This window comes from Aulonocara sp. 'chitande type north' Nkhata Bay, linkage group LG12, assembly GCF_057382095.1.
Source record: "Aulonocara sp. 'chitande type north' Nkhata Bay isolate Kocher_YH1m ecotype deep benthic linkage group LG12, A_spYH_male_GT1.1, whole genome shotgun sequence".
Lineage (NCBI taxonomy): Eukaryota > Metazoa > Chordata > Actinopteri > Cichliformes > Cichlidae > Aulonocara > Aulonocara sp. 'chitande type north' Nkhata Bay.
In genome coordinates, this window is record NC_141355.1 from 2,484,623 (window position 1) to 2,505,900 (window position 21,278).

At 42.2% G+C, this 21,278-nt stretch overlaps 1 protein-coding gene and 2 long non-coding RNA genes across 4 annotated transcripts in view; 1 reads left to right on the plus strand and 2 right to left on the minus strand.

Moving 5' to 3' along the window:
- Positions 1–687: 687 nt before the first annotated feature.
- On the plus strand, positions 688–2,774 carry LOC147316652 (fatty acid synthase-like). The gene is made up of 4 exons (XM_086313178.1): positions 688–1,031; positions 1,162–1,260; positions 1,701–1,952; positions 2,080–2,774. Exons 1-4 carry the CDS (start codon positions 942–944, stop codon positions 2,215–2,217), a joined length of 579 nt encoding a protein of 192 aa, XP_086169304.1. The 5' UTR covers positions 688–941; the 3' UTR covers positions 2,218–2,774.
- Positions 2,775–4,360: 1,586 nt separating this feature from the next.
- Positions 4,361–21,278, minus strand: part of LOC147316653 (uncharacterized) — a 44,157-nt gene continuing 27,239 nt past the window's right edge. The window contains exons 20-21 of one of the 2 annotated variants that reach the window (XR_015131717.1): positions 16,073–18,465; positions 4,361–4,686 (exon numbers count right to left, since the gene is read on the minus strand). This is a non-coding gene — a long non-coding RNA (uncharacterized LOC147316653). Of the gene's footprint in view, positions 4,687–16,072; positions 18,466–18,733; positions 19,118–21,278 lie in introns of those variants that run through there. The other variant, XR_015131719.1, reaches the window with a different exon arrangement.
- On the minus strand, positions 6,716–14,924 carry LOC147316654 (uncharacterized). Its single transcript, XR_015131716.1, has 2 exons — positions 13,149–14,924; positions 6,716–9,334 (listed from the first exon to the last, which is right to left on the minus strand). It is a non-coding gene; the product is annotated as an uncharacterized LOC147316654 (long non-coding RNA).

Here is a 21,278-nt window from a genome sequence, read left to right on the forward strand (position 1 = left end):
GCTGCCTCTGGACTGGCACACTGGGGTGGTGGTTCCCCTGTTTAAAGACCTAGACCTGAGCGTGTGCTCCAACTGTCACACTCCTCAGCCTCCTCTATGCCAGGGTGTGTCTGTCAGTCAGGCCTCTGATTCAGGAGGAAGCAGTTTGTGTCCTGGTCATGATCACTGGAGCAGCTTGTTATCCTCTCGACTGCAGGGTCCGTGGGAGTTTGCACAACCAGTCTACATGTGGTTTGTGAGGCTTCTACTTTTGTAGGATCTTCATCTTACAGTACAAAGAGCCTTTGCTGCAGCTGTTGTTGTGTTTTGGCGCCTCATGGATAACTTTTCATGTCATTTGAGTTTCAGGCTTGTTGGTGTTGCTGAGCTGTGTGCATCGTCTGCGTGGGTTTGTCAGCATAATGGGGCTCATATTAAAATGACTTTACAGTCACAGAGAAAAACTTTAAAACACAAAATCAACACTTTGAACCATCGTGGAAACTACGTGTCCTTACTTGTCATCAAATGATGAGTGTGCGTCCTCACCAGGTGTCACAATCATGTGTATCAAAACGTGTGTAACTGTTAAACAGCAAAATGTGTTAAAGCTGAAAGTCTGACTGTTCAAAGGTGAAACTACAAACACTTGTACATATACAGCTCCCTCCATAATGGCCTGAGGAAAACCAAAGACCTGATGTGATTTCATGTTTTCTTTGTTTCACAGTTTAAAAGTTTGTGGTTCTGTTCTCAGACCTTTGTCACTCACATGTTGTGCATCAGCTGTTTATGTCACTGTGCAGCCAAACTAACTCCCCTCATGTGTTTCCTTTGCAGCTGCTCCTCTGGATAGCATTGAGTCCCTGGCTGCCTACTACGTGAGCTGCGTCAGGCAGGTGCAGCCGGACGGCCCGTACAGAGTCGCTGGATATTCTTCTGGTGCCTGTGTAGCATTTGAAATGTGCTCTCAGCTGCAGACCCAGAATCAGCCTGTGGAGTTCCTGTTTCTCTTTGATGGCTCACATTCATATGTGGCAGCGTACACACAGGTCAGAGAAACACTCGCGCATCTTTATTTCATGTATATGCTGTATAGCGTGTGTGATGTTGGTTTTGAAGGATGAGCTCTGGTCACATGATCTGCATGTGAACAGGTTTAACTGTGTTTTTGATTTGCAGAGCTACAGAGCCAAGCTAACACCCGGCAACGAGTCTGAGGCTGAGACTGAAGCCTTGTGTGCCTTCATCCAGCAGTTCACTGGCATTGAATACAACAAGGTATACTGTCTCTGACCCACAGGTTCACACACAAGTATTCCTTTATGTGGCATCAGCGTTAAAGGCCACACAACCTGAGCTTTTGCCTCACGGCGCCTGTAAGGTAAAGATGGTGACTGTAACACAGTCTGGAGCTGCTGTTCCAGCACAGTCTGTGTGTGGTGCAGGTTTGACTCAACAATGATGTGATGTTTGGAGCTGTTATGGAGACTAAAGTAAAACATGCGGTTAAATCAAACCTTCGTACAGTTTCTCACTGAAAGCTGACATTTGTAACTCCTGAATATCAAAACATCTTCATTTTGCATTTTCATATACATAAGATCTGTGATGTTCATTAATTATGTGTCACTTACTTTTCTGAAAACAACAATATCTCCGCGAGCACGCGGTAACGTTTGCTATGAACTTACAGTCGTCTCCATGGTTACATCCTACAGCTTTTGGAGACTCTGCTCCCGCTGTCAGACCTGAATGCACGCGTCAGTGTGGCCGTGGACCTAATCACCTCCGCTCACAAGGACATCGACCGAGACTCACTGCACTTTGCAGCCTCCGCCTTCTACTACAAGCTAAAGGCTGCTGATGCATATGTACCTACTGCAAAATACCACGGCAGCGTGAAGCTGCTGCGCGCCGAAACCAGCAGCGAATATGAGCAAAACCTGGGAGCTGACTATAAGCTCAGCGAGGTACCGATGCACATTTACATCAGTCTGTAGTACTTATCTTCACTGTGCGTGTGTGCGCTTGTGTGTGTTTCTATAAACTCTGTCTGAGCCTTCCAATGTTCAAACTGTGTACTGCGTCTTTCTTCAGGTCTGTGATGGCGAGGTGTCGGTCCACGTCATCAAGGGAGATCACCACACTTTCCTAGAAGGCGCGGGGGCGGAGTCTATCAAGAACATCATTCATAACTCGCTGGCTGAGCGAGCTGTCAAACCAAGGGAGGGTTAAACATCCACCGTCTCTTCACCCTAATTCCTCAGCTTTCCCCAAACTAGACTGTAAATGTGTCGTTATAGGAAGTGTTTGCACTGCTTATGTTTACACGCTACTGTTATCCTAATATCCCAAATGTTAATGGTTAGTGAACCAGTCGACATCCCATCATCTCACAGCTCCATCGATTCCAACTGCAAGTTTTGTTTTTTGTTGCCATATGTTGTTGTTTGCAGAAGTTCATCCCACAACAAAATAACGTGGTTAAAAAATTAATGTAACAAAGTAACAAACACTGACACATTGATTGAATCCTGAATTACATAACATCACTCAAATTGGTGTTTCTGCTCATGCAGACATCAGTAGACAGGCAAACGCGCTGCGACCAGCCTGATGAGCGACTGTGGAGGGAGGGCTGACCCTGCAGCCGTGTTTCTGCACACTAACTACTCGTAACACAAGTTGGAGGCATTTCTTTATTTTGTGATATTTGTTTACTTTTCAGTCATGTGACCACACAGTCATCAGTTACAGTGGCAACCAGCAAATGTTTACGTTGTCAATAAGTTCACAACAAATTAAGTGTTTCATAAACTGTGTTTTAACAATGACACTCGTGTTACTGTAATTTACAGACCAGTTATTTCACTAATTCAGAAGAAAAACTGCTTCTCTTCATGATGGACTGTGTCAAACACACGCTGTTGTTCTGACAGACGCCTGTGACAGAGGCGTCGCTAAGGACCAAATGTGTCTCTTCAGAGGTTAATCAGAGATGTGAATGATCACTGTAACAGTGAGATCATATTTACTGATGTAACCTCTGAGAAACTGTTTCCTTTTAAAGGCTTTGGTCCAGAGATCTAAAACCTCAGCAAATAATCCAAACCTGAGTACAACAGCTGGCCTGAGACCTGTGATTGGGTCAGTGAAGGAAGCTGCTGATTGGAGATGAATGTGCTGAGGAGTCACAGTACGATGGACGTGACAATAAAGGCCTCTGTGTTTTATTGTAACATTTCTGTTATGTTTTGTAGGACTAATAAGGGCCTCAACAGTCGCTCAGTGTTTTCCTTCATTGTAACGAGCCTGTCCCGTTGGATCTATGATTCCTGTGCTTTTGTTGTCGTTACTATTTCTGATCATTTATCTTGTAAATATAGTTTTTGGGTTTTGTTTTTTAGAGGATGGGTCAGTTTATCAGGGACTGAAACACAAATCCTGTTGGCCCAGAAAATTCTTAGTCGCTGTTGGCGCCACCCGACCGTTTAGTTCAGACCATTAAAGTAACGACTGGTTCTATATGACACTTTTCTACATGCAACAAAGGTGGTGATGGAAGGAGGAGAACAAACTTTTTTGTCTGTATTTAATAGCACAATAAAGACCAGACAGCAAAGCAGGGAGGGAGAAATAAAGGGCCTCAGGTCAGAGTTGAACCCGGCCGCAGCATTTACCCCATGACCAGGTGACGTGGTCACCCGCCCGACCCTTACGCACAGCAGTATTTCACTTCAGCTACCAGGAGTATGTGGGTCGAGCATGCAGACTGAACTTTAGCTGCATGTTAGAAAGCCGAGTTTATGAATGAAGGCTAGAACAAATGTCCCGGCTGAAGGAGGAGGGGCTGCAGAGGTGTATAAACACAGGTGGGCGGGGCAGGGCTAGTGTGCAGGATGACTCAGTGACCTACACTGACCCGTGTTGGTGAACATTTTGTTAAAGTTAAATGTTTTCAAGCTGACAAGTAAATTATCCAGCGAGCTAAGTTGAGCTGACCGACGTGCAGTAAGGTTTTCATGCTCTTCACTAACAGCTGATCGCTGAGAATATATCAACAGTAATAATGTCCTGTAATTCCCACGGCTCTGTATGTCACACCTGCGTATGCTTCCCCATCACATTCATCACCTGTTCCTCTGGTGTCTCTGATTGGAGCACGCAGGTGTGTGGAGCAGAGTGAAATCACACACCTAATGCTGTTTTATTCAACCTGGATCTTGGAAGTTTTGATTAACATCAGTGTCAAACATGAACTAACTCTTTGTCCCCTTCAACATTACATGTTGTTTTTTGAAGTAACAGGTTCAGTGATCTTAAAAGGCTGCGGTAACGTGTCGCTGATAAAACACTGAGTCATTTTCAAATTATTCACTTTAGTTCAATTCAGCTTTATTGTTTTATGTGAAAGTCTCCATCCTGTGTCCTTCACTTATCTTTATCCCAGGTGTGAATTGTTCACAGGACTTAAAAGAAGGACGTGTCTGTGGAAAAGGCTCCGGCCAACCTAAACTCCTCCCTCATCAGGACACAGAAGAGCCGCTGAGGCAGCGCCTTGGAGTACGCTGCTGGTCGCGGCACACAGGTGCGCAACAAGATCTCCCGGCCTGCTGGAGGAGGGAAGTCTGGTACTCTGCTGCTTCCCCCAGTTTGCTTCTTGTCAGATCCCAAGTCCTCATCGACGGGCGCCAGAAGGGCAGCCTAAAAGGGCAAAGGTCAAATGTTAGCAAACAGCAACCGATTCTGAAGAAATGTGCTGTGTGATATTCAGAAGTACTGTAACCCGAGTCTCCCACAGAGACCTGATCCAGACTACAGCTCACAAACACAGCTCCTCTACTAACACCTCACTGCAGCTGCACCCTGCTGATCCTGTCTGTGATTAGAAATGATTTCAATAAAGTAAAACAGAGGCTCGTTTTCTATGAGCGTAAACAGGGATCTCTTTTTCAGTCTCAGTGTAACAAACGTGTTTACTGAATAAGTCTTTCAGTAAAAATGTTTTTGTTAATTCAGTAAAATCTGCAAAGATGACTTGTACTGTTGGCAGCAACAAACAGAGACAACAGAGTGTGGGACAGACAGGAAGTCAGGACACGTCTATGTGCTTCACAGTGGGACTAGAACATGAACATTTCTACACACACCACAGGCAGCAACTGTGCAAACCTCCACGTCACCAAAAACACCCTGCAGGTCCCATCAGAGCAACGGCAGAGAAAACAGATGAAAGGTCTGTTAGAGAGAAAAACGCTTCGCTGCTTTCTTACCTGTATGACACCAAAAGGGTTTTGTTTTTTTAATAATAAAGGCTTCATGTTTTACAGTTAAAGGTAAAGCTCATGCAAACATGCAGGCTTATTTGTCTGATCAATGCAAAAGTTCAAACATGTCTCTTTCAAGCCTCATTATCAGCTGAGATCATAGTAAAGACACAGACAGGATCCTGATCCATCTGTTCTTTATATAATTACTGTTTTTACTGTAATGTAGAATATCATGGACATAATACACAGACTGCAGCCTAAATACTGCTAAAAACAGCCCTTTTTATTTTTAAGGTTTCACGTATTAACCTTTTATTATAAAAGTCACCTGATCCTTAGCAGGTGTGTATACAGAAATACACCAGGTCATTATTTAAGCAAAGCGAAGCCAAACTGCTCCTGTGTGACAGATGAAGTCCACCTTTAAACAGCATTTAGATGCTGCTAATGAAACTCGATTAGTGGCAGCACTGGTCTGTGGGCTGGGGACACTGGTGCCACCAGTACAGCGCGCACTTTTCACAGCGCCACCATGTGGACCAAACTGTATTCTGGGTCAAACCTGATGTTTTATCATTTACACTGAACAAAAATATAAACGCAACACTTTTGCTTTTGCTCCTGTTTTCCATGAGCTGAACTCAGAGATATGAAACATTTTCTACAAACACAAAAGACCCGACACTCGCAAGCAATGTTCCCTCTAAGCTGCGCGCGTACACAATTGCGCACTGCTGGCACGGTCTCTGCACAGAAAATCTGCGTTGCGCGCACAAAAAAAAAAAAAAAAAAATTCACCTGAATTGAAATTAAAATGAAAACTTTAACAATCCTGTTTTGCAGTGTTAGTCAGTGACTGGCTGCTCCCGTATAGGATTAGAACGAGGCCACCTTATCCCGTAGTCCAGCCAATCACGCGATTCACATTCGTATATACGCAGCTAATCAACGTCGCTGTCAGGCTCTGACGCGTCCTTATGCGCCGACACCGGTGTTTTAGCAAAGCGGCTGATGTGGAGTGAAGCCACGTTAATGACAACGTGTACAACCATTGGAGATGTGAGCAGGACCGACGGAACAACTGACGGGAAAAGTGTGGACTTTATACCAGTTTTTAAATTGTGTTGATCGGCCGCGTACAACCAGAGTTATGATAAAAATATCTGCAATGTTTGGTTTTCTTCCTGAATACTGTCGTTGTTTATATTTACTGCGGGAAGAAACGGTGAAAACGCCGTTTTATAAGGAAAACGCTCGAAAGCCTGTGAGCAAAAACAACACCCCACCACTGAAGGAAATTGCCTTCCCGGGTTTCCTCCGTGGCGTGAGCGATAAGCAGAGTTCTGTCCTTTCCTTCTAAGATTCCTAATTATTTAAAGTAACACTCAGGTATGCCATTCAGCTGGGTTAGTTACGACGTCGGGAGCAGCTTGGGAGAACAAGGAAACACAGACTGCTTCAGGTTGTCTTCCCAAATCGACTCAAAGGTTTATTTGATACACAGCAGTTTATATAGATGAAAAAAAAAGGTTCGTGTGTCAGCTTTCCCAGTTCAAACCGGTACAGACCAAATAAGGAAACGTCTTCCTGCCTTGTGAGCCAAGAAGTATCCTGTGTGTAGTTTATCAGTTCAGCTACAATTTATGATCATCCCAGCAAAATACACTCCTAGACATAGAATACAGAGTTCTTTCATTAGTGAATTCTGAAACAAACCACCTAGCCTTTAACGAGCCTTTTCCAGGAGATAAAGAAAAGGGAGGATGGGAGTAAAGAAGTGGTCTCATCTCTGTGGTGTTTTCGACCTTGGGGTACCAGCTTGTGAGTCCTACACATTAATTCTTGGGTCACAGAGAAAGAGAAAAACAACTAGTAGTTGGGCCTTATTGAGTAACAGAGTTTTCCTGTATAAAACAATATCCTGTAAATGCTACCATGGTACTAAAATACCTAACAGTTCCCCTCTTTTATTATTTTTAAAAATAATAACTCAAATAGAAAGGAAAAATCACAAATGTAATAACATAATATAAAAAGCAAATCATAAAATGTAATAGTTCACAACCTAATGTTAAATATACACATCAGGAACATCATTGGTAACATCTGACACATAATCTGGGTCAATTTGTGCCAATTGCAAATAAATCGAAGTAGCTGTACTAGTAGCTATACGGGTTATCATTGAACGTACACAGGGTACCACACAACAGACAATAATCATCAAAAACATGCTGCAACGGTTACAAAGGCTACAATTAGTTCCTTCCATCTCCCAAACGTGTCCTGTAGCCACTTATGTAGCCACTGACCGTGACCTGTATTGGCAATTAGTTCTATCTGCAATGCTTCAAGTTTATTCATAGCTTGTGTGAATGAACCGTTAGGAGCGGTATTATTGGGAATGAAAGTACAGCATACATCAACGGTTACTAGACCACAGGTACCGGTCCAATTAACAGGTAAAGCTAATCTAGGGGTATTATTGCAAAACCAATAAGCATGTGGGATTGCTCTAGTTAGGCGCGTGACCATGTGTGATTTAACTAACTCCCCCCAGTCAGTGTCATTTAATACACCGTCTGGGGGAACAATGATCGATTCTCTGCTCGAACTTGAACTGTGTGTGTGTTCCTCCAGATATGATAAAACTTCAGCCATAGAGACAGCTAGCCATGTCTCATTACAGCGTGCACCTGGGGAGTCAGAGAAGAATGTATAGTTATCCTTTGTATAATCTATGTGTGTGTCTGGGCCAGTTAACTTTAGTCTGCGCAGACATATCATACTAGTATTAAAATGGAGAGGGATCTGTCCTAAGGGCAGTGAGGGTTTTAACCTATTCTTAGGGCGTTTCATTGGGGCGCAGGTCCCTGCGGTGTCATTAGATAACTTCAATAATTCGCCTAATGGAGTCTCAGGGTTAGTTGGTGTGTGTGTGTGTCTAAGTAGGCAGTCGAGAGGGCTCAGAGTCAACTGTAAAGCGTCTTTAAAGAGAGCATTATTTCCGCTGATTTTCTCTAGTCCCTCAGTGAGGGGGAAACCGGATATGGGGTATCCTACTATTACCTGTTCTGGATTAGCCTTTGAACAGACATAACAGTTACTGTTTCCTAAATCACGAGCGGCTGTTCTGGCATTTTCATACCAGGCGTTAGCTCCTGTTCTAGAGGGCGCATAAAATGGTTTATTAGTGGCGTCTATGTTGCTATTTACTGATTTTAGGGAACGTGAGGAGTGCATTAAGTAGGTGTCTTGCAAAATGGAGCATGAGGTATAGTCAGCAAAATATGACCTGCAGAAATGTGAACATGGTTGCAGTTTACAATACAAAATAGCAAAGAGAAATCCTAAGGTTAATGCGATAGATATAATAAATAACCTAAATATATAAGAAAGTATATAAGAAAAACAGTTCTTCAGTCGTCTCCTGGCCTGGTCCCAGGTTCGAGAGACATTGAATAAGCGTCGTATGATGACAATGGGCATTTCATTTTCTCCATTATCAGGATGAAATGAGTCTGGCTTTATCAGGTTAGACATCATGTGGTACTTTTGGCTTTCTGTTCCTGCTGGATGTTTGAGTACCTTGTTGTTGTTCTTTCAGGCGTTGTGTGTTAATCAGTGATTGCGTGTGTGCACTGGATCCGGGCGCTGGCTCGCCGGAGATGTCATCTACCCGTGTGTTTATTTGCTCTACTTCCGGGCGCTGGCTCGCCGGAGATGTCGTCTGCTTGATCCGACGCCTGAGATGGTCCGATTGGGCTGGTCTTAACCCTGCTGGCATGAATCCACTGAGGTTGTCCGTCCGTAAGGATGCTGGTTCTTCGTCACTGCCAGTAAAGCCTGGGGGCTGGAAAACGCGGCCTCCCAGAGTGTCCTTGGTTTTAGTGGCTTCTCCAACATGCGTCTCCTTGTCTCCACTGGTGGAACTGTGGAGGGGAAAAGCTGAGAGAGACAAACTTTCTGATAGTTATTATTCAGTTTTTCTACCAGGTTGTGAACATCAGTGGACAATGCAATATACATCACCTTCTACTAGCGGTGCCCCTCTGGAAGCTGACCATGGTCTTGGAAATAGTCTTATTTCAAATGGAAATAATTTGGTTACTTCAGATTGAGTCATTCTAATCTCACAGAGGACTTGAGTAAGTAATTTGACCCAGGTCATTAAAGTTTTAGCACATTTTTTAATTACTTCTCATGTGAATGAAGGTCCTCTATCACTGTTAATTTGGTGAGGTATTCCGAATCTGGGTATTATTTCATTGCTCAACTTTTGACAGACTACTTCTGCAGTTTCTTTTGAGGTTGGATAAGCTTCTACTCATTTACTAAATTGATCCACTATTACCAGTAAGTACTTGATGCTTCCTTGTGCTGGCATATGTGTGAAATCAATTTGTAATGTATGAAATGGAAAATCTGGTTGTGGTAAATGCTGATGTTTTGCTTTTGATTTTCCTACATTAGTTCGTGCACATGTTAGACAGGTTGCTAATATGCTTTTTACTGCATGTGATGTTTTCTCAATTACAAATCTTGATTTTATTGCCCCTATTACCCCTCTTTGTCCGACATGACTCACACCGTGAAAATGTCGGACAAGGACTGGCACCAGGGAATATGGGAGGGCAATCAAACCCTTAAGATTTTGTATAGGCCATCTCTGTCATCTAAGGTACAGTCATTATTCTCCCAATAGGTGTAATCACATGCAGAGGCTTGCTCTTGTATGAATTTTAAATCAACATTTGTTCCTAAATAGTCTGGGAGTTTAAGTGGCAGCTGTAGGGGCACAGATAATACTTCCTGCGGAGGTGGGAGCTGTGATGCAGCTGCAGCCTTGGCTGTCACGTCTGCTAAGGCATTACCTGTTGCTTCGTCTGTGTCAGCTGTACTGTGTCCATTCGTTTTTACAACTGCAACGGCCGATGGCAGCTGTATAGCCTGAAAAAGTCTTTGAACAAAATCAGAATTTAGCAATTTATTTTCCATCAGCAGATCTAAATCCTCTCTGTCTCCACAATGTGCCAAAGTCATGCACAACGCCAAATGCATAGCGGCTGTCTGCGTAAATTGTCACATGCTTATCCAAATGTAGCTCACAGGCGCGTATTAAAGCCATGAGCTCTGCTTTTTGTGCTGAGTGAAATGGTAATGAGTGAGCCTCTAGTATGATGTCAGGCACTGTTACCACTGAATAGCCACAAAGAAATGAGTTGTCATTCGGCCTTGAACAGGACCCGTCCACATAAACCGTGGCTGAGTCTGAGATAGGTGTTTGCTCTAAATCTGGACGTTGTGCTGTGGATTCCTGTATACGTGTCATGCAGTCATGATCATCAAGCCTGTCTGAGCCATCCTGTCGGTCAGAAGAACACAGCATAGGATCAATAAATGTGCTGGCGAATCAGGTGTGCTGCTCGCTTTTATAGTGAGATTTGCATATGCTGTTTAGTTATGTTTGCTAGAATGGTCGTGACCTGGTGATTGGTGTGTAGAATAGTGTCATGTGAGAGTGTGAGCTTCTCGCAGTCCCTTATCATGATAGAGCAAGCTGCTACTGCCCTCAGGCAGGCCGGCATTCCTGAACAATTCAGGCAGCACCTTTGAGTGGCGGAGGTCAGCACTCCCTTTAATGCATTGAAAGAGACAGTCATTTCTGTGGATCACAGTATTCGAGGAGGCTTGTCTTTTTTACAACATTCACGCAGAATGTGGTCATGAAAAGAACAGTCTGGTATCCACTGTCTGCAATAGTTCACCATGCCTAAGAAGGACGACATGTCCTTCTGTGTAGTGGGACGAGGGACGGAGGTCACAGCTTTGACCCTGTCAGCAGTCATGGAACGTTTTCCGTGAGACAGTGTGAATCCCAAATATTGAACAGAAGTCTGACAGTACTGCATTTTCTTTGCAGATGCTTTGTGGCCAGTCTTTTGGAGGTGCTGGAGAAGCATGTGTGTAGCAGTTTGACACAGTTTTTCACTTTCAGCACAGAGGAGGAGGTCATCCACATGTGGATCAGGGTGCAGCCCTGGAGGAGTGAAGCACCATTGAAAAAGCAGCAGAGCTGTCTATCATGCCTTGGGGCAAACGAGTCCAAGTGTACTGCTTATTTCTATGTGTGAATGCAAATAACGGCTGTGTGTCTTCATGAGAAAAAGGAGCGGAGCATAAATCCACCACGGTAAAATGTGTATGCAATGCATGTCAATATGCTGTGAACATCTGAAACGAGAGGTGGCAGAGGAATGTTGACTGCATTAATTTGCCTTAAGTCTTGTATGAAACGCCATACGCCAGGTTTGTTAGGCTTTGGCACAGGATTTACAGGAGTGTGGGCTTTATTACTCCTGTAGTCAATAAATCTCCTATCATGACATCTAGGGCTGCGGCTTTTTCCGTGGAAATGGGATGCTGCTTGACATATACTGCTTGTTGTGTTTTAATAGGTGTACGTGATAAAGTGTACAGTCAATAAATCCTATATCATTCTCACTTTTTGACCATAATGTCATATTCTGGTATTCAGCTGGCAATGTAACTGCAGAAATAGTACAGTGGATAGGGTAGGTTAGATCTATGTGTCGACATATTTCGTAACCTATGTCTGAGTTATGTGACAAAATCACTGTTTGACCTTCACTTGTGTGAGCAGTTATCATGTTGTTGAACAGTGTGAGAGAAACAAAAGTGTGGCTCCCAGTCATGGGATTACCTGGTAGTGGCGTCTGTACACGTTTTTTTTTGGCACAGTGTGTGACATAGAGTACCGGACAAAAAGGATGTTGAGTTCATTCTCTGCTGAGGGTCCAGCTGACACAGAGGATGTTCCTTCTCCATCATGTCGGTACATAGGGCAGAGAAAACATAAGCTGTTATCAGTGTCAGCAAACATTTCACCCTTTATGTTAAATTAAATACACAAATTCATTTTTGCTTTGGGTGTCTGCGGCTGCTGGAAAACTGAGCTAAATTTGCACCTCTAGCTTGTCCAACAGTGCATAAAGCGTTTTATGAATACTAGGATGGATTCATCAGGCTTCTGTTTACACATAGTTACTGCATTTAAGTCAATTTTGTCTCTGGACATTGTTAGCAGGAATTTCTTTAGATTCTTAAAGAAATCGGCGATTTTGTCATTATTTACCCACAAAAACTCTGCAGTTGTGGATGCTTTATCATGCTTTGGGTCTGTTTGTTTACTACCGCGAGTGTTGGCGTAAGGACCTTTGTCATTCCGGCTTTGTTTTTCCTTTTTTCCTTTTAGATAAGTCTTTATTAAAGTTCGGGTAACAGGTATTTCTTTAGCTACCTCTAAACCTCTAGCTACGATATCGTGGCGTTTCATGTGGGTGTCTATTGTGGACACTGCCTGCAGTTTCTTCATAGTCGTCTAAATTGTTTTTCATAAGTTCCTCACATTCTTCTTTCAAAAGTTTTTCTCTTTTTTTATGTTCTGCTAATTCTTCCTTGCGGCGTATATATTGTTTTTCCTGATCTTGTTTAAAGAGATGGCTAAGATCCGTTGCATGTGATTCAGATTTTTCGTCGCTTTCTTTTGAGCTGGTTGGATCAGAATGCTGACATTGTTTGCGTGCAGCTGCTGCAGCAACTATTAATTCGGTCTCATCTTCGTAAGGCGGCGGGGCTGTGGGCTGAATGGCTGAGCATGCAAGACTAGCTTTTCCCGCAGTAGATTTATTTTCTTTGCTAGAGCCTGCACTAGTTTTATTTGATGTTAAAGCATCTACACCTGGTTCCGGTCCCTTTTTCCATAGTGGTAACATTTGATGCATCACGTCGCGGCATTCTATCATATATTTTCTACAGGACTTTTTAAGCAGACTACTTTTCTTATCACAAATGATATTCAACATTTCTACTGACCTGTTTTCTGGCGATAATCGTTCGGGATAAGGCTCCGAAAAGAAATTAGAATGCATTGAACTTCTTAAGTTGTAAACAAAGTCAGTCACATAAGCACTCCCGCATGTTCTGGATACGTGATCATGGACGTCTTCACCGATTCGCGGACGTAGGTTACACGTAACCGGAAATGGGAGTTATACTGAGCCGTTATTTGAGACTTTATTTTGTATTTTATTAATTTTTGGTTTTACAGGTACTTTAGATTTTTTATCGGACCTGTCTGTGGTCTTTGAATAATTCTGACCCATGTTCAGTGATTTCCAGAGGGGTTTACACGCTAGGAGGATTTATGTTAGTATTTTCGCTGCGGCACAGCTGAGGTCACTTTAAATTTATTGCTAGCAATTTTTGTTTGTGTGAGCAACTCTCACTTAGCGAGCAACTTCTCGCTTAACGAGCAACTTCTCGTAAAACAACAGGCAACTTCCTGTGTCTTTCTGCTTTTAATTTACTGCTTTTAACCCTTGTATGGTAATCGGGTCTGTGAGACCCGTTTTCAGTTTTCTTTCGTTTTTTTTTTTTTTTTAACAAAATTAAATTTAATTATTTACTAGCTTTCTGTGAGTGAGCAACTTCTCACTTTTTAACGTACGTTTCAAGATAACAGGCAACTCCCTGTGTCACTCTTTGATGAGCAACTTCTCACTTAACGAGAAGTATTTAAGACAACAGGCAACTTTCTGTGTCACTTTTTCTGAGTGAGCAACTTCTCACTTTTTAACGTACGTTTAATTAAACAATTAATTATTATTATTATTATTATTTTTTAAACAAAATTAAAATATTCAAGACAACAGGCAACTTCCTGTGTCCACCAACACCACACAAGGGTTAATTTACTTTATTCGGGGACTGAGGAAGTCAGTCAGTGTATCTCTCTGGATCACTAAGTGAAACTTCGTCAGCATATCCCGTTTCTTTATGGATTCGGGGACTGAGGAAGTCAGTCAGTGTATCTCTCTGGATCACTAAGTGAAACTTCGTCAGCATATCCCGTTTTTTTATGGATCGATCACTGAGAGAGGTATAATATGGTCTTTATATAAATATGAAAGACACATATTTACCTTCTGTCAGGATCCCACTTCTGACACCAAAATTGAAGGAAATTGCCTTCCCGGGTTTCCTCCGTGGCGTGAGCGATAAGCAGAGTTCTGTCCTTTCCTTCTAAGATTCCTAATTATTTAAAGTAACACTCAGGTATGCCATTCAGCTGGGTTAGTTACGACGTCGGGAGCAGCTTGGGAGAACAAGGAAACACAGACTGCTTCAGGTTGTCTTCCCAAATCGACTCAAAGGTTTATTTGATACACAGCAGTTTATATAGATGAAAAAAAAAGGTTCGTGTGTCAGCTTTCCCAGTTCAAACCGGTACAGACCAAATAAGGAAACGTCTTCCTGCCTTCTGAGCAAAGTATCCCTTGTGTAGTTTATCAGTTCAGCTACAATTTATGATCATCCCAGCAAAATACACTCCTAGACATAGAATACAGAGTTCTTTCATTAGTGAATTCTGAAACAAACCACCTAGCCTTTAACGAGCCTTTTCCAGGAGATAAAGAAAAGGGAGGATGGGAGTAAAGAAGTGGTCTCATCTCTGTGGTGTTTTCGACCTTGGGGTACCAGCTTGTGAGTCCTACACATTAATTCTTGGGTCACAGAGAAAGAGAAAAACAACTAGTAGTTGGGCCTTATTGAGTAACAGAGTTTTCCTGTATAAAACAATATCCTGTAAATGCTACCATGGTACTAAAATACCTAACAACCACCCTTTCCTATTGGTGGAAAAATGTACCATGTGGACCAATCAAAAATTATATGGCAAGGGTTAGAAACGGGAGGAAGTTTTAGGAGTGACGGCGGTGCTTGGAGATGTGAGAGATTTGCGACGTTTAGCGCAAATCTTATGTAGTGAGTGTGTAGCGTAGTCAGCAGTTTTGTTGTGTGTGTCAGAACAATGAGGCGACTGCTGAGTGTTACAGCAGTGATACATCTGCTGTTGTCCTGCAGGTATCAGGCTGTTGTTCTCCTTCATCTCATAGTGGACACAAATTATTTTTTGGAGTGGCACAAATAATTTGTGTGGCATCAGATTTGATGCAGAACAGCTGATTGTTCTGTAAATAGTTTGAAATGTTTAATTAAAAAACGCCTTGGCTACATTTTTAGGTAAACAGCTGCAAAAAACTTTGTTTGCATAACTCGGTTACTTTTTTGAAGAAGTAACTATATAATTAATTGCCCAACATTGGTCATTATATCCTGTATTTTGCAGACAGAGTTACAGACTCTCTCCCAGACCACAGACTCATAATACAAGTCAGAGCTTTATTAAAAAAAAAAGAAAGAAAGAAAGTTGTGTTTTCAAAATTAGAGTTATTTTTACTTCCAATAGTGTTAACATACTGCACAGGTCAGGAACAAGATTTTTTGTTACATTTTCATTGTAAGTGGGCTGAAGCAGTTAATTAAAAGTAGTCTAACATGCCACACCTGTGAGGTGTGGCATGTCAAGGTGCTGATTAGACAGCATGAATATTGCACAGGTGTGTCTGAGACTGCCCACAATAAAAGGCCACTCTGAAATATGCCGTACATGTGTAGCACAATGACACATGTCGCAAAACCAGTCAGGATCCGGTTCAGCTCATGGAAACAAAAGTGTTGTGTTTATATTTGTGTTCAGTGTAACAAATACTGAGACGTCTAATAATGTTGTGTGTTGTTCATCTGAGGACGCTGCAGAGAACCAGATTATTTTTATTATCCTGTTTGTCTGTTATGTGAACCTTTAGAGGATGTACCTTATAAAGACTGAGTGTGTTTATCGCACTATGTTAAATGTAACTGTGAGCGACACGAGGCTTACTGCTCATGGTTACCTCATCAGTGGTGAAGTCAGCCAGCTTGATGCAAGAAAGAGGAAGAACAAAAGGATGAAAGAGCAACACACAGATGAAAAACAAAAACAGACTTTCTAACCGACAGAGCTGAAATCTGAACATGTCACCAGCTGCAGGAGGCAACGCTCTGAACCACGTCGTTCCTCCTCCAGATGGAGCTTTTACTGCCTATAGTCTCTTGACATACAATGGTTGGATTGTCCTATGATACTGTATCAGCTGAGCCTCAAATTCTTATGATCTCGAGCTTCTTCAGTCTCAGTGAATCCTTAGTTGGCTCAGATGCATCATCTGGTGTTTGAGTGTAACAAGGTGGTTGTAACACAAAAGGTGTGTATGTGTTTGTGTAAACAGGTGAGTGTGGTTTGTAGTGTCCAACTAAAGCAGCGTGTCTAACCAACCACATCTCCAGGGCTGAATCAGGTGACCACGAGCCATCGCTCCACAGCTGCTGAGGGAGCTACAACCCTCATTCAGCCTTTCATAGACATACGGCAATGAACCGTATGAACAATAAACTTTATTCATACACACAAATCCCTTTAGGGTTGTGTCAGCGAGGGCAAACGTGCCACATCAAATACATGGAGCTACAAGCTGTGGTGACCCACTGTCAGTAAGGGAGCTTTATTACACACACACAGCATCAAATCATAACAACAGTTACCTCAAGCTACTTCTATGTTATAAGGCAAAGACCCTGCAGTTACACAGGGAAACATTAGGTGACCGTCTGTGAGCGACAGTGGGAACCAAAGCCTCTAACAAACATCCATCGATAGATGAGGGGCAGACGGGCTGAATGCAGAGAGGTCTACTAACACATGTTGAGTGAAGAAGAAACACCCAGTGCATTATGGGGAACTTAGACCTATAACTTAGACCTGTGTGCGCCTTAGCATATGCTACTTCCGGCGCATAGCGCTTAGTTTCCGGTGTGATATTCGCTCCTTGTTCACGGTCGGGTTTTTCAACCAAATGGACGAATCAAGTGGCAATTTACATTTTTCGAGATGTCGAATGTATCTGTAGATGATGTTGATCGACTTGTCGATATTTCCCCCCCGCGCCTCAGAGCAAACGAGAGAAAGGATTCAGATTTTATACTTCTCAGTATCTGTAAACAGCGCTCCCTCGTTTATCGCGGGAGTTACGTTCTAAAAATAACCTGCGATTGGTGAAATCTGAAGTAGCCAACTTTATTTTTCACAGTTATTATCAATGTTTTAAGGCTGTAAAACCCGTCACTACACACTTTATACACTCAGACCGACATGAACATTTTCACACGTTTCTCTCCTGTTTAAGCTCTCAAAGCTCAAACCTTCGTAGACAAATAAGTCCAGTATTACAGAAACCAAAGATCAAACCGTGTTTTCAGGTCCAGCACATGAGAACAGAGCAGCTGAGAGATAATTCAACATCAATGAATCATTAATGAATCAATGAATCAGCGATTCTGTACTGCACAGGAGAGACGGCACGGAGGAGATCAACAATAGTCTGAAGCCAATCAGGACGCAGAACACAAAGCGCTGTGCGCAAAAAAAAAAAAAGCATGCAAACTTGCACAAAAAAAATGTGCGAAACAGCGAGGCCGCGTTATAGCGACAGACCAGACCAGCTGCACAACACAGACACTTCAAACCTGAGGACAAATCTAAGAGAACAGAAAAAGGAAAGGAAACTTAGCTTAGAACCATGCAGCGCTACAGGAGACGGCAGCACTGCAGAGGTGAGGACCGGCACCTGTTTGAAAGAGACAAATGCACACAAACACACACAACAACGAACGAGAAACAAACACAGAGAGAGGAAAAAGTGGTTATACAGAACTTGAGGACATTACCTACATGTAACTATCTAAATAATTATAAATTTGTTGTGTTTTCTTTAACAATGTCAGAAGGAGAGAGGCACTGAGGCACCGTCTTCCGCCCCCCGACGCTTCTGCTGCGCCTCCTCCTTCTGACAGGAACTGCCTACAGAACAAGCATGAATGATGCCTGAGTGGACACACACAACTCACAAGTTCCTGGCTCTGTCAGCTCCTCTGCAGAGGGTTTCCCTAAGAAGGTGGACCTAGCAGGGTCACCGGGGGACGGGGAGCTGTGCCTCACGGCCCTCACTTCGTCGGAGAAACCCTCATGCAGAGTTCAGAAACTTCTGTGTTGAGTATGTCGCTGTGAGCCTCCACCATTTAACTAGTGGGTGCAGCCTGAACTGTCTAGAGACAGACCAGACCAGCTGCACAACACAGACACTTCAAACCTGAGGACAAATCTAAGAGAACAGAAAAAGGAAAGGAAACTTAGCTTAGAACCATGCAGCGCTACAGGAGACGGCAGCACTGCAGAGGTGAGGACCGGCACCTGTTTGAAATAGACAAATGCACACAAAATAAGTGTTTGTTGTAGAATGTGCAGCATGAAAGTAGCCTGCATGTTTTGCATAGAACTGTTTTATGCATCTGCATTTCACAAAGAATGGCAAATTGGTATACGGGACAACAAATAAAATTGTATTCAATCTTGTTACCCTTCTTTAAAGTCCACTACCTGTGCTGCAAGTGAAGTTGATGCATTAACACATTGGAAGTTGTGGCACTTCTCATTATTTGACGTGCACAGCTGCTCTGTGTGAGGGTCAAACATTTGTTTATTCAACACCTGTGAAGGTATCAGAAAAAATGCATAGATAGCAAGAGAAGCAAATTAAAGCACTGCACGTGCTTTACGTGCTATGACATGCTGCACGTCATAAAACCCAGTTTCTTGATTAACATTTTTAAGAGTTAAGTTGTAATACTTTTGTGCATTATTAAAACAAATCCTAAAATTCTGTATCACTGTGCTGTTACGAGAAGGTAGCTTGAATGTAGGTATCTGGCCCTGTGTAAATCTTGAGCATGAGTGATGTTGTGGGACAGTGCACCAACTACACAGGTACAACAGCCGGAGAACCAAGAACCAGGAACAGCTACTTGGTGATCCCGACACAGACTCCAGCTTTCCATATCTGCATCTGCAATGAATATTAATAGAGATAAAATACAATCTTTTATCCTGTCTTCCTTCTCTCAGCCCAACCGGTCGCAGCAGATGGCCCCGCCCCTCCCTGAGCCTGGTTCTGTCAGAGGTTTCTTCCTGTTAAAAGGGAGTTTTTCCTTCCCACTGTCGCCAAAGTGCTTGCTCATAGGGGGTCATATGATTGTTGGGGTTTTCTCTATATCTATGAAGCACCTTGAGGCGACTTTTGTTGTGATTTGGCGCTATATAAATAAAATTGAATTGAATTGAATACAATTTGCGCTCTCAGAGTGCTTCTTGTTTGTTTTTGTTGTAATCTGACTGTGGATTTTGATGTTTTTAAAAGCATAATACAGCAAAAAAACAAACAAACAAACAAACAAAACCCAGAAGGCCTTTTAAATTTCTTTAAATATTGTTCTGCTTTAGTCAAATCAAAAGATTGTATATTATTAACTTGAAATTGAATTGTGATTTAAATTTTAGGAATAGAATTTTAAGAATATTAGTTTTTACTGTCTCCAAATGGACAGGTAAAAAGCAGCTTTGAATTGACAGACCTCAAATAATAATATATTTCTTGGATTCGAGGGGGCACCCAAACTCCACCTACACTACTGTGCTAGACAGCAATATCACAGAACAGTGAACTCTTGGCACACACAAAAAATCCCCAGTGTAATCAATCCTCCACAGCAATGAAACACTGGATTATTGGGTACAGACACTCTCTTGTAGCCAAAAGGTCAGAGGGTTAGTCCTTTCCAAAGCTATCAAAACATCATTTAGCAGGGCAGCGGCAAACAGTGTCTGAAAAGTGACTTTTCATAACCACTGTCATACTTATTAGATATTAAATTTACAATTGTTTTCTTCTCTGTATTGTTATCCATTCAGAACCAATACAATTATCCTGATAGATGCAGAAGGGAATGTGATCTTCACAGAGCGCACCATGCTTGACTGTGACACAACCAAATGGAGCACCAGTTCTTTCCAGTTCAAACTGCAGGAGTGAAGACACAATGGAGGAAACCTACTCTGTGCCTTTCTGCATCATCTCTCCTTCCGTTACCTTTTCCTCACCATCTCCTTCAGCTGAACCTCATGTGACCGCAAAGACTCATCAGCACTTTTTTTATTCAGCTAGTCACTAGCTGCCTCGTTAACATCAGTTTCATATATTTCTTACTTTTGATTTAATTTAAAGATGTATGCTAATTTTTTTAAAAAAGCAAAGATGCCAAAGGACATTTAGAGTTTTGTAGAGGAAAATATTTTACCTACATGTCATGAACCTTCTCAAAAATTATAGCTTGAATGTAATTTGGTAAATATAAGATTGGTGTGATGCCATTTTCTGTCATGAACGCTAGACATTGTGGCCCTTTCACACACATGGCAAAAGACAGGAGATGATCTGTGTTAGGCACATTACATGCAGTACGTTATGACTGGTTCTGACATTAGTGGTTTTAAATACAGCTTGTCTGGGTGAAGTGTAGAAAAGCTCGTCTGCGGTGCATGAATACATGCTTTTTGGTGTCCGATGTAACCTTCCATCCATGATTTACATTTTATGCTCTATTTTCAGGCTGCAGGCTAAATTGGCATCCTATGACAAGTCCTAGGGTCACATATATTTTTCTAGAAGATTTAAGTTCACACGAGTCATCACCAGGATTACTGGCTACTTTGTAAGTTTCTGATTACCCTTTCATTGGTGTTTAGGTAATTTTGCGTCACAGCATCAAATGTTTCAATGCACTGTTAAATGCACTGGATCTTGAAAAAACAGCCTGAAAATAAATAACAGTTTATCCAAACACCTCTCTTTTTGATTGTTGCATTATGATTACGGATACAAAATAACTGTCAGGAACCATGTGCTCACACACATATCAGTATAGGCCTAGGAAGCTGGCTCCGCTGCTTCCTGTATGACTCTAGGATTTACCCACATGCAGGTGACGTATGAGTAATGTATTTATTAATGTGAAGAAAGCTTTTTGTAACCAGATTGAACCCATGGTTAATTTGACTTCTGTTCCCTAAAAAAAAAAAAGAGTTCAAACTTGATATGATTTGTGAGTAATATGTACATATGTATTTTGATCTTTTGTTAGTTTTTTCCATTTAAAATCTCCCTATGGTCA